Raw genomic sequence first — 18,536 nt, 5'->3', positions numbered from 1 at the left:
GCTTTTAGTTTCTTAAAACAAGGATGAGAACAAGAACTTGATTAAGAAAGTATAATAAATGTAAATGTGCTTGTGCATGTGTTTACAACATCCATGTTAGGATTCATATCATGAGTTGATGTTACTATTTCTTCCTCTTCTTTTCTTGACTTTATTCCTCTTTATTCAGCTGAACAGTCCATGTTCTCCTTACTTGCTCTTATTTCCTCTATAGACTATTATCTCTTCTGTTTTGGGCTGTTCATTGTCTTCCCACTGTGTCATATCTCTTGCTGGTTTTACCTATTCCCAGTTCTATATTCTTTGTTTTCTGTCTAATATATAGCAGCAGTTTCATCCTTGTGGATGCAAAGGGCCTTCTAGTTGTAATATACAACTACTAACTAAGTATAAACCCTTGTACTGTGTTAATAAAATGTTTATTTCTTGTTTTGCAGTATATTCCATTAATAGTTGACATATGTTGCAAATTAGTTGAAGAAAGAGGTCTTGAATATACAGGTATTTATAGAGTTCCTGGAAATAATGCAGCCATCTCAAGTATGCAAGAAGAGCTCAACAAGGGAATGGCTGATATTGATATACAAGATGATGTAAGTGTGTTGATTTCTACTTGAATAACTGATCCAGTCTTTTTTCTTGATGGTATTGACTACTGTATTTCTATTTTGCATACCTAGAAATGGCGAGATTTGAATGTGATCAGCAGTTTACTAAAATCCTTCTTCAGAAAACTCCCTGAGCCTCTCTTCACAAATGGTGAGTTAACTCCCACAAAAGACACCAGATAAAGTGGTTCAAATTACAACTGTTAGAAAACCATAGAATGTTATCATTATTTTGGCAGCTGGCCAATATGGGGATCCAAGCCCTTGACCTTGATGTTTTAACACTGCACTCTAACCAACTGAGCTAACTGGCCAGCTAAAAACCACAGAATATATTAAATTGAAGGAAAAAATATTTTTTGTCAAAGGAAACAGGAGGTTTTGTCTAGTTTTATTTATATATTAAAAACATAATTAAGTACTATTTCTTGTCATTGGAATTTTTTCCTCCTGATTAATTCCAATGAAAAATAGAGTTTCTAAAAAGTTGTTTAGGTTCAGTGAAATACATATTTCATCCATGTTTGCAGTCAAGCTAAAAGTATATTATTATTCCTAGTCAAAAGTCTTCCAGTGTAAGGTATAATTAATAGAAAAACATTGTACTAGATGTTGTTGAGGGGTGCAGGAAGAGTGGACAGGCTGTGTAAATACAGGATTCCTCACATTTTAGGGAATTTTATTTGATGATAAAGCTTGGAGAATCATTACAAACCATATCTAAAATGTACATTTTAGGGATTTACATTTCAAAGGCAATTTGGGAATCTTTCCTACACTTTTTTTAAATTGTGGTTTAAAATTGAATCTTAATGGGGCCGAGCCCGCGGCGCACTCGGGAGAGTGCGGCGCTGGGAGCGCAGCGACGCTCCCGCCGCGGGTTCGGATCCTATATAGGAATGGCCGGTGCACTCACTGGCTGAGTGCCGGTCACGAAAAAGACAAAAAAAAAAAAAAAAAAAAAATTGAATCTTAATGGAAAACATGTTTACAGTTCACCATAGCAATTTAAGATGTTTGCTTTATTGTTTTTATTGTTGTCAGATAAATATGCCGATTTTATTGAAGCCAATCGTAAAGAAGATCCGCTAGATCGTCTGAAAACATTAAAAAGACTAGTAGGTATTATTTTGTATTTTTGAAGTTACAACTAAAATTCAGCATTTAAACCCATCATGAAAATAATATGTTTCAGATTCACGATTTGCCCGAACATCATTATGAAACACTTAAGTTTCTTTCGGCTCATCTCAAGACAGTGGCAGAAAATTCAGAAAAAAATAAGGTATGTAAAGTGCATTTTGAAGAAATGTACTTTCAGTGGCCTCAGTTTAAAAGATATGCTTTCCTGCTTCATAGAGTTCCTGGAAAATATGACTATTTATGACAAATAGTCAAAAATAAGTTTACAATTCAATAAAAGCCCTAAAATACATCAAACAGGCTTAGGTCCCTCTAAAGATTGCTCTTAAAAGCAAAAGATCCCAAATACCTGTTGTCACCTTTTTAAAAAGATAATTCCTTTTCCAGCAAGAAAAATGAAAAAAACTGTATATCAATATTTCGAATAGGTGGAATACACACATAATACAACAAGCAAAAAGGTACTAAATGGTATACAGTGAAAAAAATGAACTTTTTTTTTTTTAAACAGATAAGGCCTTTCTTTTGAACCCCACCACATTATCTTTATCAAACAAAACAAATTTTGTTATTTCTTAATATTGTCTAATATTCAGTTCATGTTCAGTTTTTCTTGATTAAAAAATGTCTTTTTACCATCACTTGTTTAATCCAAACAAGGTCCATGCATTGTATTTGGCTGATACATTATAGTCTTCATTTTTCATCCTTTTTCTCAGTCAGTGATGATTGTTGCCTAAGTCCATTGTTTCACTAGAAGTTGCCAAACGATGATTTTCAAACTCTTGGGCATTACTTCTTAAAGTACTGAAACAGTCATTTTGGTTTCTGGAGAAGAAAATAAAAGAGAATACCACAAGCTTGGAAATACTGCTGGTACTCTCTTTTCTACGAGAGATTCCTGTTTAAGGTAGAGAAAAATGCATTCACTGAGGTCAGTTTAGTGGCTCCGCATGTTCTGGACGACAGTTGCCTACAGTTGTGGTAAGGTTGGGTTATGAAAACAGTGTCAACTCCGGTTACCTGAGAAGATTACAGCCATGTTATAATTTCCTTTAGATGATTAATTTCCTCTATAGTGATAGGGCTATAAAAAGGTTTAAAAAAGTGACAAGGAAATGGAAGCCTATATCAATTTACTGTACTGTTTCCAGAAGTTCAAAAAGTAGGAGCCAAAAATTTCTCAATATAATTCTAGTTGAAATATTTTCTAAGTATTTTAGCATTTCTGACAGTATATTAAATCAATCATCAGTTTTGTTGGATGGTAATAGGACTTACTTGGAAAATAGTATTTGATGGTCTAATTAGTTGAAAAAGCACTGAATTATACATACTTTAACTGGTTTTTTTACTGCAGATTGTTAATCTTTAATATATTAATTAATACTGAATCTTGAAGGGGATGTGGACTTTCACTTCCTAGACTTTTCTGGACTACATTTTGTGGAACATGTTTCAAAAAATGCAGAATTTAAGTAATTAATGAATAAAGTGTGAACTACTTATTAGTTTTATGTAGGAGCCAACTGGAGATATATACCCACATAATAAATATTACTCTGTGTGTATATGTATATACAAATGCATGTTATCATTAGTCTAAAAACTTAGATTATAGACAAGACTGTAGTAAATATTTTACCTAAGACCTTAGAGATGATGGACTTTTGTTTTTTGATCCACTATTACCAGTACAGGTATAAAAACAAGGTGACTATATTTTCTAGAGGAAGACTAGAAACATGCCTTGTGTGCCCAATTTAAGTAAACCCTTCCCACACAGTTGTATATTCTTTCTAAGTCAACTTTATAGGAAAATACTGACCTCAATCAGTTTCTCATTTCTCTGTAGTGAGCATGGTGTACTAATGCATGCATTATGCTAGTTAACATACTAGATGCATGACATTTGCTTCAGTAGGGGAAGAGAGCTGTGGGTTTGCCATTTTTTTACTATACCCAAAATGTGTGTGCCCATATGCCTCACAAAGTAGCTAGTAGTGTGGTTTCCCCAAAATGTTTTTTTTTTTTTTTTTTCCAGTTTGGCTTTTTGAGTCCTATGGTGATTTTTTTTGCCCTCTGATTATTTTTAAAGTTGAAGTTATTTAATATTTTAAGAAAATCCTAAATTCAAAATATTACACGAGACACTATAAAATATAACCACGGAAATGACTGTACAAACACAAATGTATAACAGAGGCATTCAGATTGGAGAAAGGCTAAGCAAAGAGCTTTGGAAAATTTGGTTGAAGTAAAAATTGATCAGAAAAGAATATTTTCAGGCATTGGGTTTTTACGTGTTAGTGATTTTAATGTTCTCCTGGGGAAAATTTGGAACCTTTTCTCTATCTTTTAGTACTTTTTCCATTTTCCAGTTCTTCAGAGAAGAGATTTCCCTATTCTTTTGTGAGTCCCCCCCCCCCCACCGCCTTGGCTGTAAAAAATTTTCTCAGTTAATCCAGCCCTGGTAATACTAGTTTTGAACCAAATCAATTGTTTTTAATTGAAGCCTTCTTGGAAAAAGTGTATGCCAGTTGTTAGGCATTGCACACTGTCATTAATGCACGAAAAAGAAGTTATGTACAGAGTTACTTATGGAGCATGATTTTTTCACCCGCATCAAAAGAACCTTTTAGAAATAAAATGCCAAACCCATGATGGGTATTTAAGCCTACTTCCTTAAGAAAATAATCATCCTTTCTTTCAGATGGAACCAAGAAATCTAGCAATAGTTTTTGGTCCAACTCTTGTGCGAACATCAGAAGACAATATGACCCACATGGTCACCCACATGCCTGACCAGTACAAGATCGTAGAGACACTCATCCAGCACGTAAGTTCACCCTTCATCTCCTCAACACAGTCGTTTTCATGAGAAGCCAATGTTTGGTGGGACAGAATTTGGTTATAATGTTTTTTTCCCTATGTAAATGGCTTTTTTACTATACTATCCTCCAAGATATAGATATATTTAGGGGGTTATTTAATTTCTCTTTTCACCTTTTTTATTTTAAATTTTAGCATGACTGGTTTTTCACAGAAGAAGGTGCTGAAGAACCTCTTGTAAGTATTGTCTGTCAGCATTTGTACTCAGTTATTTTCACTTGGGACACAAGATCCTGGTGCTACAACAATGTCAACTTCCCGCTTTGTATGCTATTGTCCATTTTGCACCCTGGAATCAGGTTTCTAGCTCCTCAGTTTCTGATCTAATGAAAATATAAGCATGAGGCTTATTTTATAGTTAATTATATGTAAACATTGTTATAAAATTAAAGCACAGGTGCTCCATTCAGTAATGTATCTTTAACTAAATGTTGTTTGAATTTTAAAGTATCTTTAAAGAGATGATGAAGAGCTCTTTGTTTATTAACCATAGACAACAGTGCAGGAGGAAAACACAGTAGACTCCCAGCCAGTGCCAAACATAGATCATTTACTCACCAACATTGGAAGGACGGGCGTGTCCCCGGGAGATGTATCAGGTAACTCTTGCCTGGGCAGTGTTGATCTCTAGGTTAAACACTACATTCTTATAACATGAAAGAGCAAATCAGCCATAAGTAACAATTCACTCTGATTTTTTCCTTTTCTTTTTTTCCTTTCTACTAATAAAAAATTTAATATTCCTTTTCTGATGGATCTTAATTATCGTCCAGTGACTGTAATGCCATTGGCAGTGCATGGAGTTGTAATGTTTGTCAGAATGGAAATATAAGGGAAATAAGCATGCAAACCACTGTTTTGTTCTTTTTTTTAATTCACAGTTTCCATGTAATAGTCATCACAAGGTAAAACAGATATATGCTACTGAATATGTGGTTGCTGTGATGGCAGAAAGTATGATCTAGACTGTATAAGTAGTTCTTGTTCTTGAGCTAGAAGGTCTGTTTAAGAGCAGCAAGTTAAATATGTTGAACTGCTAATGGGCACTATTTTCATAAATAAGTATATTATTTGTCACTATAGATGTCACAGTAAAAGTCAGTCTATTTGACATTTCTTGTCTTCTGTTTCCTATTGCCACCCTAATGCTTGGTTAAGTATTAGTTTTTATAGGCTCTTTTGATGAAAATTTTCTCCTGCCAAACTGTTGCACTAATCTAGCATGTTGTTTTACACGATGTTCTCCCTTTGTCTCTAGTTCTTGTTTTAGTCCTAAAGGGTTTTTTTTCAGCACTTACTGACAAAGGCAAATCTATACTGATGTTGAACAGGCGAAGTGGGAGGAGTCTATCACACGGTAATGTCACTAGTGGATTCTGTGATGTCCCTGATGGACAGCTGGAACTGTAGGAAGAAGGAGGATTGCTGTCCACACTGTAGCTGCCTTGTCTGCAGAAACCCCCGATTCTTGTAAATGCAAACATAGTTGATCTGTGGTGTAAAGTTTCTCTTAAGATTATTGTAACAGATCAATACTACTCTCTTAAAAGTTTTTCTGCTGTTTCTTGTTATTTCTGAAGCAGACCCTGAGGAGAAATAGCATGGTATGGTCTACCAGTTCTTAAAGTCATAAAGCATTTAGCCATGTGTTAAAAGGGGCGTGGCAGGGGGCTCAGCTCATTAATTTAGAAAATCAATTTCCGTAAAGTTGAAAGATAAAATTTCAAAATTGGTATTATCCTGAATAGTGCTAGCCCCTTTCTACCCTCTTTATAATTGTATAATCTGAGTTTTTGCCAGACAGTAAAATTATGGTGTCCATTTTTTCCATTTCCATAATAGCATTTGTTAATAGATAATTACAAAACTGGTAGCAGTTTAACCAAACTCGTCAAAATGATCCCTGACAGCACTGATATGAAGCTGGGGTCTGAAGCGCAAAGATCAGCATTATTTAATAAAAAACCAAAGCGACGTGGAAGCAGAGTTATCCTAATGCCTCGTTTGCATCCATATGCATATAGTTTATGCTTATAAAATTTCAGTCTGACAAAAATTAACATAAACACACCAGTATGAGTGTCTCAATTTGTAGCTAGGGCAGCCAACAATCTTAAAAGTTCTGCGTTGTGTATCAGTTTCTGATTTGGTACACAAGACAATTCTTAAAAGATCTTCGAGCTTCTTTATTGCTAGATTAATATTTAGAAAATTTAATAAACACTAGTATTTCTGTTTTTGTTTAGTACAGGGCTCCTTTGCCATTCCTCTCATTGAGCTGGTTCTGCCTACAATTCACAGCATCCTTTCATGGCGGTGGCTTTCTGTGGTGCAGCTTGCATCTCTGTGAGCTCTGACTATCCACTGTGTTCTACTGTTTTGTTTTGCTTTCACATTTTGTTCCGTGCCTGTCTTTTCCATAAGTTTTGCATTGTTTGTGGAAAGCAGTAGAGATTGGCTAATACTGAACATGTTTTATTTAACTTCTCACAGATTCAGCTACTAGTGACTCAACAAAATCTAAGGTAAATTGTGTCATACCATTTGTAAATACTAGGGGGGAATTTTGGGCTGACTGTTATGATTAATACACAAATGCACCCCTGTCTGAGGCAGTGCAAAGTCTAAAAAATGGAAAAATTAATTCTTAGAATATGATAGAAGAATACTGGCTTGTGAGCTGGAATGTTAGTTTTCTCATAGTATATAGTTTAGCATAGTGCAAAGAACTAGACTTTCTTTTCTCATTTATTAATGTGAAAATTTTCTAACATACACAGAAGTAGAAAGTATAGTCTAGTGAGCTTCCATGGCCCCATTCTCCATCTTCAACAATCATCAGCATGTGGCCAACCCTGTTTTTACTGTACACCACGCACTTACAGGCAAATCCCAAATGTCATATCATTTTATCTATAAATATTTCAGTAGTATAGACTTTTGTTATTATTATACTTTTATAGAAAATATATATTCTTGTCTTCCTTTTAGCAAAATAACTAATTTTGTTTTTTTAATTAATATTTTAAGATAATTTGTGTTACATTGACAGCAACATCAAATTACACAACTCTCTCAGTGTCTGTAGAAAGTTCTTATAGTTCCTAGAAAGTTTTTAAAATCAATTTGGTCAAACTCTGCTTTGCTGAGGCAGTAAGAACAAGAATTGTCAGTAAACTTCTTAAAACATTCTTAGATTTTGTAATGAAACATGGATTTTACATGAATCTTTAAACATTATAATAGGATTGTATGTAATTAAATTATAAGTCTTGTGGAAAATAATTTTATATCAATCACTTACGATCTTCACTCTTTTTGCCCCAGCTTTTTATTTGGGAAAATTTTAAACCTACATAAAAATTGCTGGATTAGCACCCAAACCTTTTATCCTAAATTCATCAATTGATAAATTCTGATAAATACATACTTTTTTTTCTGAGTCATTTAAGAGTTACTTATAGATATGATAACACTACCTTAAATACTTTGGCATGTATCGCTTGAGAATAAGGGCATCTTCCTATATAATCATAGTTTAATTGTCATACTCAAGGAACTAATATAAGTACAGTACCTTATTAGCTAATGTGCAGTTTTTACAAAGATTTCCCTATACAGGATATACTCAAAGATCATTCCTTGCATTTAGTTGGTGTGTCTCTATAGACAGTTTTCCAACCTCTTTTGCCCAAAGATAAGATTTTAAATCAGAAAGACCTGTTTAAAATCCCTGCCTTCCCTCTCACTAGATGCATGTTTATTAACCTGTTGTTATAACAGTCTCTTGATCTTACTTGTGGTGTTATTGTACCAAGCCTATAATATAATGGATATCCAACTGGTATAACTATTTGTAACTTGTAGAACAGTAATTTGCCCCAACATATATATCATTGTAAAATCATAGAATTTTTAAGAGAACCTTAAAGAAAGCTGAATCTAATCTAATTATTTCTCACTTAAAACAATGAAACTGAGATGGCTGAAACTGAGATGATGACTAGAGGAGAATCATGTGCTCAGTATCATACACAGCCAGCTAGAGGAATGAACATCAGGTCTCCCAATTCAGAACCTAGTCACACCATTATCCCCCACAGTCTTCAGAAGAAGGTGGGAAAATGTAAATAACCATTAGAAATATACTGGATAATTATAAAATCCTTTATACCTTATAAAAACAAAATTCTGTCAATCTGTGATTTCATTTTGGTGGATCCTTTTTAATACAACAGCCTAAATTTTTGCTTTATTTTTAAGACTTTGTCATGGCTATTTTAGCTTACCTAAGATATTTATGGCAATAGAGAATTGTACGAAGGTACTTCAGAAAGTTTATGGAAAAATAGAATTGAAAGATAATACGAGTCTTTCCACGAACTTTTTGAAATACTCTCATACTTTCTGCTTCTGTTACTCAACATACTTCCTGCCTGTCTTAGTGTGGTAACCCAACATGTATTTATTGCCCCCTCCCCCACTGTTTTCTTAGCATAGAGACATTATGAACAAATTAATTAAATAGTTGTAATAAAGAACTTATTACACATAGTGAACACTTTACCAATAGCAGGACAATAAAGTGTTTCTATGGTAAGGATTTAAGGTACTTTAATTGACCTTATGTTATTTGAATTTTCTAATTCTGTTATTACCTTGAGATAAATGAAGAAATCACCAACCTGATGTACATAAGGCAAATCCTTGAAGATCCAGCCTGGCTGCACTGATGGAAGACCAGAGTTCCCTTATCTTAATGAGTTTATCTGATAGAGTATCTGTATCTTATGGTGTCTGTAATTAGAAGATTGAAGTCAGTCATAAAATTTTAATAACCTATGTCAGATATTATATTCAACTATGTCAGAATATGTTTAACTGTTAAACTTGTATACCAGATAAAGATGTCTGAGCTTTGAAGAAGTAGGGGAAGTCAGTCATTTAAGGGAAATTAATAACCAGGGCGCTAAGCACAAAATATTTCCCTCAAAGATGGATGTATGTGAGCCATCATTTGGCAAATATATAACACCTATATGACCTGGCAAGTAAATACCACCAGGCAAGAAATGGGACGAGTTAGATAAAAATTTGTCTTTGGTACAAGTTAAAAGATGGCATTAAAAAACTGATTACACTCAATGCTTCAGAGCTTTAGTAGACTTTATTCAGTAAGAAACGTTTGGGGAAGAACCTTCTCAGAAAATGAACTCTAATGGTCTCATTTTCAAAGCCTCATTTCTCTGGTTGCCTCGCAGGGTTCTTGGGGATCTGGAAAGGATCAGTACAGCAGGGAGCTGCTCGTGTCCTCTATCTTTGCAGCTGCTAGTCGCAAGAGGAAAAAGCCAAAAGAAAAAGCACAGCCTAGCAGCTCGGAAGACGAACTGGACAATGTGTTTTTTAAGAAGGAAAATGTGGAACAGTGTCACAGTGATAATAAAGAAGAGTCCAAAAAAGAGAGTGAGACATTGGGCAGGAAACAGAGGATCATCACTGCCAAAGACAGCGGCGCTAAGAAGGATCCCAGCGCAGCAGGAGATGAGAAGGCGTCGCTGCGGAAGGAGAGCTCGCCGTCGGAGGAGCCCTCACCGCCACACGCTTACAAGCACAGCAAGTCACCAACTCTCAGCTGTCGCTTCACCCTTCTGAAGGAGAGCCCCAAATCCCTCTTGACACCGAAGTCCTCCCACTTTGAGGAGACAGGGTCAGACTCCGGCACCTTACTCAGCACGTCTTCCCAGGCTTCACTGGCGAGGTTTTCCACTAAGAAATCAACCAGTCCAGAAACCAAACACAGCGGGTTTTTGGCCAATGTCAGCACCATCACCTCAGATTATTCCACGACGTCGTCTGCTACATTCTTGACCAGCCTCGACTCCAGTCGACTGAGCCCCGAGGTGCAATCCGTGGCAGAAAGCAAGGGGGACGAGGCGGACGACGAGAGAAGCGAGCTCATCAGTGAAGGGCGGCCGGTGGAGACAGACAGCGAGAACGAGTTTCCTGTGTTCCCCACAGCTTTGACCTCAGACAGGCTTTTCCGAGGAAAACTCCAAGAGGTTACGAAGACGAGCCGGAGAAATTCCGAAGGAAGTGAAGTAAGTTGTACCGAGGGAAGTTTGACACCAAGTTTAGATGGCCGGAGGCAACTCTTTAGTTCACATAAACTTATTGAATGTGATACACTATCCAGAAAAAAATCTGCGAGATTCAAGTCAGACAGTGGATGTATAGGAGATGCCAAGAACGAGAAAGAAGCACCTTCAATAACTAAAGTGTTCGATGTTATGAAAAAAGGAAAATCAACTGGGAGTTTGCTAACACCAATCAAAAGTGAATCAGAAAAACAGGAACCCACTTGGAAAACGAAAATAGCAGATCGGTTAAAACTGAGACCCAGAGCACCTGCAGATGATATGTTTGGAGTAGGAAATCAAAAAACAAATGCTGAGCCTGCTAAAAGGAAAAACATCAAACGTAGACATACGCTAGGAGGGCACAGAGATGCTTCTGAAATCAGTGTTTTGAATTTTTGGAAAGTACATGAGCAGAGTGGGGAGAGAGAATCTGAACTTTCAGCTGTGAATCGGTTAAAACCAAAATGCTCAGCCCAGGACCTCTCGATCTCAGACTGGCTTGCCAGGGAACGCTTACGCACCAGTGCATCTGACCTTAGCAGAGGAGAAACTGGAGACCCCCAGCTGGAGAATCCTAGAGTACTAGAAATCTCTGTGACTGACACACCTTTGTCTTTTCAGTCCAATGCAGACAGTTCTTCCAATACCTTGGCTTCAACTAATAGGCCCCTTCTTTCCACACCATCACAGTCACCTGACCAAATAAATGGGGAAAGCTTTCAGAACATGAGCCAAAATGCTAGTTCTGTAGCTAATGCCCAACACCATAAACTATCCGAAGCCCCAGGCAATAAAGCACAGTTTCATCCCTGTCTTTAAACTGGGGCTATGTCCACAATAGCAAATAAAAAGCTACTGTTACATGTTCTAGTAACTGTAAATATTTTCTTGTACCAGGATTGTTATTATGCAGCCTTCATTTGGGCTGGTTTCATCATTTTGCACTGTGAAATAGCTTTACAGTGCATTACTACAGCCAGAAGAACATATATATATATATTTAAAAATATATTGGATAGTTGTATACAAATGAACAAGGTATTTGTTGCAACTTACTACATAGTATATACCCAAAATTACTGAAGAAAATCGCTGGCATTAGTATGCAGCAAATTTGTTCTTTTGGTTTCATCACTAACAAAAGTGCCTCATCATAAAAATACATTTGGTTTTTAGGGTGCCATATTGTTAAAATTAGATAACTTACATTGAATAAATGAATGCATTTTATTGGTAACAAATTTCATTACATTTACCAGTTTTAACACAGGTGGATACAGAATTTCCATTCTTTAGTCATTCCAGATGGATCTGAGTTTTATATTCAAACTTTTAATACAGTTTTTGAGTTTTGTGTGACTTGAATTTTTAATCTTTCTGTAAAATACGTAACTTAAATGAACATATTATATGTGTATCTTTTCTTCAGATACCAGATTTGATATAAATGTTGTAACATAGGTGTGTAGATAGTGGATCCTGGATGGAACTGGCTTCTTTATCGAGAAAAATATAATTCTGCATGAGGACTTATGAATCCAAACCTGTGTCATGCCTGTGTGCATACCCAATTAAACACTGGAAATAAAAATTGTTTTGGTGAACTTTGCATGGCTTGAAACTTACTCAATTTTTAAATGTCGCTCATTTGTAACTGCCTTATATGATTAATTGGTCCTCACTTTAAAACATTACTAAGTTTATACATTCTATCTCTCCTCCTCTTTGTGTGGCTGGCAGGGATCTCTTATGCTTATATTAGCCTAACCTCACTCTTGTGCACAGATAATATTTAACTTTTCTAGCTAGTAATGTGTGTGGAAGGCATTGAGTTGAAAAGAACATGAGTTTGGAAGTCAATCTTACTCTGTACTTCCTCCATATGTAAGCTTGGACAGATTGTTTAACTTTTCTGAATTTGTTTCCTCATATAAATAATGACAATAATAGTACCTATTATAGGGGTGGTTATTAAATTTAAATGAGGTACTATTCCAAATATAGTGCCTGCCATGTACTAGTTGCAAAATAGATCAAAGCTTTTCTAAGAAATGATGGTTACATAAATCTCAGAATATTAAGGCTGAGAAGGACCTTAAAAATCACTGAATCCTAGGATTCTCAATTCTGTCAGACCTGATACTGTCTTTTTATTAAAAAATATTTTGAAATTCCCCTTTTACCATCATGAAATGAAATTCATAGATAATATATCTAACTTTATATATATATTCAATATATGATACAGACTATAATTCCTTTATTACAATAGAAAAGAGATAAAAGGGAAGTGATTTATAATTTTAAAAATATACTTCAATATGCTAATGCTCAGGTGCAACTAGGTAATGAAAATATAACGTTGGCAGGTGTTTGCACCAAATGTAGAATCATGCACAGTGCAATAACTACGAATGGAGACGGTACTGTGAATAGTTTTTCTGTTGGTGACATGATTTTCTTAAATGGGGCGTGGCTTTTGGTAAAGTTCGGAACAAAACAAAACACTCTGCTTAGTTTAAATGGCATATGCATTCTTGGATAAATCAATGTGTTATTAAAACCATCAGAAATGTTAGGAAAGTTAGGTTTGAGACTCAACTAATTATATTTCATTCATTCCTTCTCTTAAATTTATTATTTTTCTTTGGATTTAATTTGCTGTGCATTTTTAAACTTCTTGAGATAATTGCTTAGATCATTGATTTTCACTCTTGCTTTCTAATTTCTGCATTTTAAGGCTATATGTTGTATTTTCATCATCATTTCACAATGTTATCTAGTTTCCATATTGATTTTTTGCTTTAACCTGTGCACTATATAGAAGCATATTGTTTGATTTCCAAACATTTGAAGGTTTTCTAATTCCATTATTAACTCTATCATAGTTCTACATGATCATTAAACATACTCTGATAGTTTTCAGACATTTGAAATTAAGACATCCATTTTGAACCAGCATATGATCAATTTTGAGAAATGTTCCACCTTCAGTTGGAAAGAATAGGTTGCTATCATTATTGGGTACTTTGTCATGGTGAGCAGATCAAGTTTATAATTATGTTTTTCAGATCTATATCCTTACTTATCTTTTACCTGGCTCTTCACAGTTTGCGATGTTGTAGAGTCCTGTTATGATTGTAGATTTGTATTTCTCTCCTTTTGTGTCTGTCATTCTTTTCTTTTTATACTTTGAAGTTAGTTTACTAAATGAAAATAAATTTAGAATTGTTATAATCTTCATGGAGGAATGACCCTTAAAATCATTATGTAATGTCCCTCATTATCTCTACCAAAGCTTCTGGCCTTAAAGTTCTTTTAAACAACTTTAATGTATCTATATCAGTCAGTTTGGGTATTTGCATAATACATCTTTTTCATCCTTTTACTTTTGATCCCTTTGTGTTTATATTATATTAATCAGGGCTTATCTCCTGTAGCAGAATATAGATTTTAAGGAATGTAGTCTGATAATCTTGTCTTTTAATTGAAATGTGTAATCCAATTACATATAATGTAATTACTTATGTATTTGGATTCACATCTACATCCTATTTGTTTTCTTCTTGTCCAGTTTTATGTACCTTTTTCTCTTGTTTCTTGCCTCTTTTGGATTAATCAAATATTTTTATTATGCTGTTTCCCCCTTCTGTTAACGTGGTATTTATGTATTTTACTATTAATGACACCTTAATTAATATAATTTAAATTAGAACATTTGCCACTTCCTTCATGTTGTTTATTCTTGTTGTGAATATATATATGGTTTTACCAACAATTACTATTTCTATGGTTCTTCATTTCTTCCCACATTTCCGTGTTTCTATCTGGGGTCTTTCCCTCCTTCCTGAAGAACTCTAATTACTACTTCTTTTAGTGTGAGTCTGGTACTGAACTCAGTTTGTTTGGCAATGACTTATTATGTATTCTTTTCTTTAAGGGTATGTTTACTGCCTATAGAAGGCTAGGGTTATCTTTCAGCACTTTAAAGATGTCATTCTTTTTTCTCATCATCATTGCTGAGAACTACGGGTCTTATTACTGCTTCTTTTAGACAATTTAAATAGTCATTTTTATTTTCCTCTAGTTTAAGGTTTTTCACTTTTTTTTGCTTATCAGCAGTTTACCATGATATGGCCAGGAATAGTGTGTGTGTGCTATCGTGTTTACAATGATTGGGGTTTGTAGTGCTTCTTGAACTGATATCTTGATAGCTGCTGTAGGTTAGGGGAAATTCTTGACAAGATCACTTCATCTATTGCTTTTGCCCCATCCCCTCCTTTATTATTTTCTGGAACATCATACTTTTCCACCATGTCATTTATTCCTTACTCTTTTCTGTATTTTTTGTCCTTTTTGCTCTCCAGGCACACTAGTCCATATTCTCTACTGGTCTGTCTTCCAATTTATGATTTTTTTCAACTTTGTCTAATCTTAATTTTAGTTTTTAGGTTTAGTTATTTTTATGCTGTATAAGTTTTCTTCATATATCCCAGTTGTCTGGTGAAATTCTCTTATCTCATCACTTGCTTCTGGAACATATTAATTATAGTTCTTTTAAAGTTTATTTCTGGCAGTTTAATATCTGGGTCACTTGTGGGACTGTTTTTGTTTTGTTATTTTTAATCACATGTCATATGTGTATTTAAAAAAAAAAAGCAGCAGCAGTAGCTGATGCTTTCTTCCTCTAGAGGGGATTCACTCTATCTGCAGGCAAATGAAGATAGTTGAGGCAGGATCGCAGTCTTTGTAAGGCTGGCTCTTCTCTCTGGTTCAGCACCTTTCCAAAAGTGTAACCTTCCAGAGACTGTACTGATAGCCAAGGTATTTCCTAAGGCCCCTCATTGGCCTGCCCTGACCAATATTGTCACTCCAATCCTTTGAGACTGCCCAAATGCCAATCTTTTTTTTTTTTTTTTTTAGTCAGCTTTTAGCCTGTCAGCTTTTTATCTTGAACAACTTAAGAGTTTGGTAAATGCCTCAGAGGAAAAGCAACCAAGTCCAGGGTTGTCTTCTGTCTCACTTTTTTCAGGAATCTTGCTTACCCAAGCCTTAGTTGACTTGGAGTCCCACATCCCTGCATTCCTATTATTTTGTCCATCCCCTTCGGCCCCCAGGCCCAGCAAAATTGCTGTCAGCCTGGTTCTTAGTAGACTTCTCTCCTCCATGCCTAACTTCTGAGTTTTCTTCCACGTTCAAGAATCAGCAATCGCTTCCAAGGTTTAGAAAAAAAAAAAATGCAAACAGTGTTGGGTTCTCAGCTAGCTTGCTTCCCTTATCCCTTGGATTTTGTCTGCTAAAGTCCTGACTGCCTTGACAACTCTCCAGTTGTTATTTTCTGTATTTTGTTCAGCATTTCTAATTCTCTGGTCTGTGGCCATACCACCCTGAACGCTCCCAATTTCATCTGATTATTCTCTGTAGGAGTGTTGGTCTGCTGTGAGCTATTTCATTGTAGTTGAAAACAGGTACCCCCAAACTCAGATCACTATAAATAGGATTTTTATCTCTAAAAATGTCAGGCAGGATGTTTAAAAAAAATTGTGTGGGACCTGAGAAAATTCTCTATTATGTGGGAATTTTGACACTCGTCACACTAAAGCCTCATGAAATTATATTTATTCGAGCAATAAAGGAACGTGTGCTGCTACGATTAGACATTAAAGTATTTCCTAATAAATCTTAGAACAATGGATTCTCTAAAAGCACCCAGATAGCCAGAAGAGTGTTGGCACCTCTTATCTTAAATATCTTAATTTACATGTATAATTCAGCAATTAGCAGTTTTTCAAACTGCCCTAAGTCCATTTAAATTATTCTGGTCTCACTTCAGTAAAAAACTCTAATTGTTAGAATAGCTTCATCCCCCAGATACTGCATCTTATTTTTGTTTATGCTTTTTAATCAAAATGCTTTGGGGATTTTTTTAGTCTCATTTTAGAGGTAGCTTATACTGCTGCTTTACTGAAAGAAGGGAACCAGCATTTGTTCAAGGTTCATTCATTGAAACATTTATGAAGTGCTTGCTTAACATGCAGTTTATGCCTTCAGAAGGAGTTGACAGGTAAAAGTATATGGAGATGTTGAAATTCCATGTGTCTCAATTTTTCATAAAATCATATTTATTCTTCAAGCCTGACTTTGAGTCTACCTGGAATGTTACGCCAGATGTTGAAAGTACCACATTATAGCCATGGCCTGGCCACTGGCCAGCTGTGTGACTTTAGGCAAGTCATTTCACTTCTTGGGGACTCAGTTTTCTGATGTGTAAAAAAACAAGTGAATTAGAATAGGTGATGCTAAGTAATTTCCAGCTATACAATTCTGTGATTCTTTGGTAGACTGCAATACTTGAACCCTCTAGATATGTCAACATTTCTTTCTTTTGAAAAAAGTGTAAGAAAAAAATATTGAAAGATACAGAAAATGATGATACCCTGTTTACATCACCTAGGATTAATAAATGTTAACATTTTGTAATATTTGCATCAAATGTTTCTAAACAAAACATTTTAGATAAATTTTTACACCATTTGTTACCTTTTCCAGGCTTATTCCTTTCTCTCCTTCCCAATAGAGCACCACAATCATGAATACATCCTTGTCCATACTTTTATTATATACATAGCCATGATTATAGTTTTATATTTTTAATTTATGTAAATCATAGTATAGTGTCTATAGCTGTACTTTGCCTTTTTCACTCAGTGTTTTTGAGATCTGTCCTTATTGATCCATACCAATCCATTTTTCCATTTTCTTGAGGATGGTCAATTTCTTGAGGATGGTTAAAAATGCACATTCCAAATTAATCCCTTAAAGTTGTGCTAGGCATTGTCTGGGTTTTAAAATTTTGTTTTGTTTAAGGTAAAATTGATAAATGTGAGATGACATCTCACTGTTTTGCATTTTCTATATTACTTACTAGGTGAGATCATTTTTCAAATGTGGATTGGCCATTCCAGTTTCCCTGACTCAAGTGTGTGTTAACCTTTGGTCATTTTTCTGTTGTCTTTTTCTCAGAGATCTTTACATGATCTGGATACTAATCCTGATTTCAAATGCCTTCTTTCAAATCTGAGTTTGTTCTAACTTTGTTTAAGGTGCTTTTCTGCATGGCTTTAAAAATTTTATTTAACCATATTTATCAGTTTTCATATGTATATTTTGAGACCCACTTAGAAATACTTCCACATATCCACAGGCAGATTTCTAGTAGGTTTAAAGTATGGTTTTCACATGTCTGAAATTTATTTTCTCAACGAGGTTGAATGGCAGCTTACCCCCCCACCCCCATCGTAGTTACTGATGAGCCATTTGCTTAAAATTTCAGGTCCATGAATTCTTATGCAAGATAAGATGTCCCTACTTGCCATTTCCCTGTACCAAGATTGAGAGATTATATACCACCAGCAGGGCTGCTTCAGCAGACTGTTCTGTGCAACAGAACAGGAGGAGCTGGTTGTAAACACAGGCATCTCAGCTGGCTGCTCAGAAGGGAAGTAAAGGGAGAAGTTGTACTAGGGGAACAATATCTTTTACAAGGGCCTCCAGCATCCCTGCTATGAAAGCTAAAACAAGAGCTAGAACGGCATCTTATGAGAGAAAAAATGAAACAAGGCAGGAGAAAGCTTGGTCTTGTCCAGCAAAGAAGATTGAGACAGTTTAGTATATTCTCAAACCTTCCAATCACAGAGCAATTGCAAAAGGAAAATATTGGGAATTGGAGATAGAGTTTTGTCAGTTGTCAAATTTG

The 18,536-nt window shown here is 35.2% G+C and overlaps 1 protein-coding gene across 1 annotated transcript in view; it reads left to right on the top strand.

Moving 5' to 3' along the window:
* Window positions 1-12,384, top strand: part of ARHGAP21 (Rho GTPase activating protein 21) — a 51,927-nt gene extending 39,543 nt beyond the window's left edge. The window contains exons 14-22 of the mRNA XM_063099202.1: window positions 438-593; window positions 681-759; window positions 1,653-1,726; window positions 1,804-1,893; window positions 4,465-4,590; window positions 4,779-4,820; window positions 5,137-5,242; window positions 7,137-7,168; window positions 9,905-12,384. Coding sequence (XP_062955272.1) covers window positions 438-593; window positions 681-759; window positions 1,653-1,726; window positions 1,804-1,893; window positions 4,465-4,590; window positions 4,779-4,820; window positions 5,137-5,242; window positions 7,137-7,168; window positions 9,905-11,599 — 2,400 coding nt within the window. The 3' untranslated portion in view covers window positions 11,600-12,384. The remainder of the gene's footprint in view (window positions 1-437; window positions 594-680; window positions 760-1,652; window positions 1,727-1,803; window positions 1,894-4,464; window positions 4,591-4,778; window positions 4,821-5,136; window positions 5,243-7,136; window positions 7,169-9,904) is intronic.
* The last annotated feature ends 6,152 nt before the right edge of the window (window positions 12,385-18,536 follow it).

Source organism: Cynocephalus volans, chromosome 6 (genome assembly GCF_027409185.1).
Source record: "Cynocephalus volans isolate mCynVol1 chromosome 6, mCynVol1.pri, whole genome shotgun sequence".
NCBI classification, from domain to species: domain Eukaryota; kingdom Metazoa; phylum Chordata; class Mammalia; order Dermoptera; family Cynocephalidae; genus Cynocephalus; species Cynocephalus volans.
The sequence above is the reverse complement of the archived record's forward strand: the minus strand, read 5'-3'. Positions and strand labels throughout refer to the sequence as shown.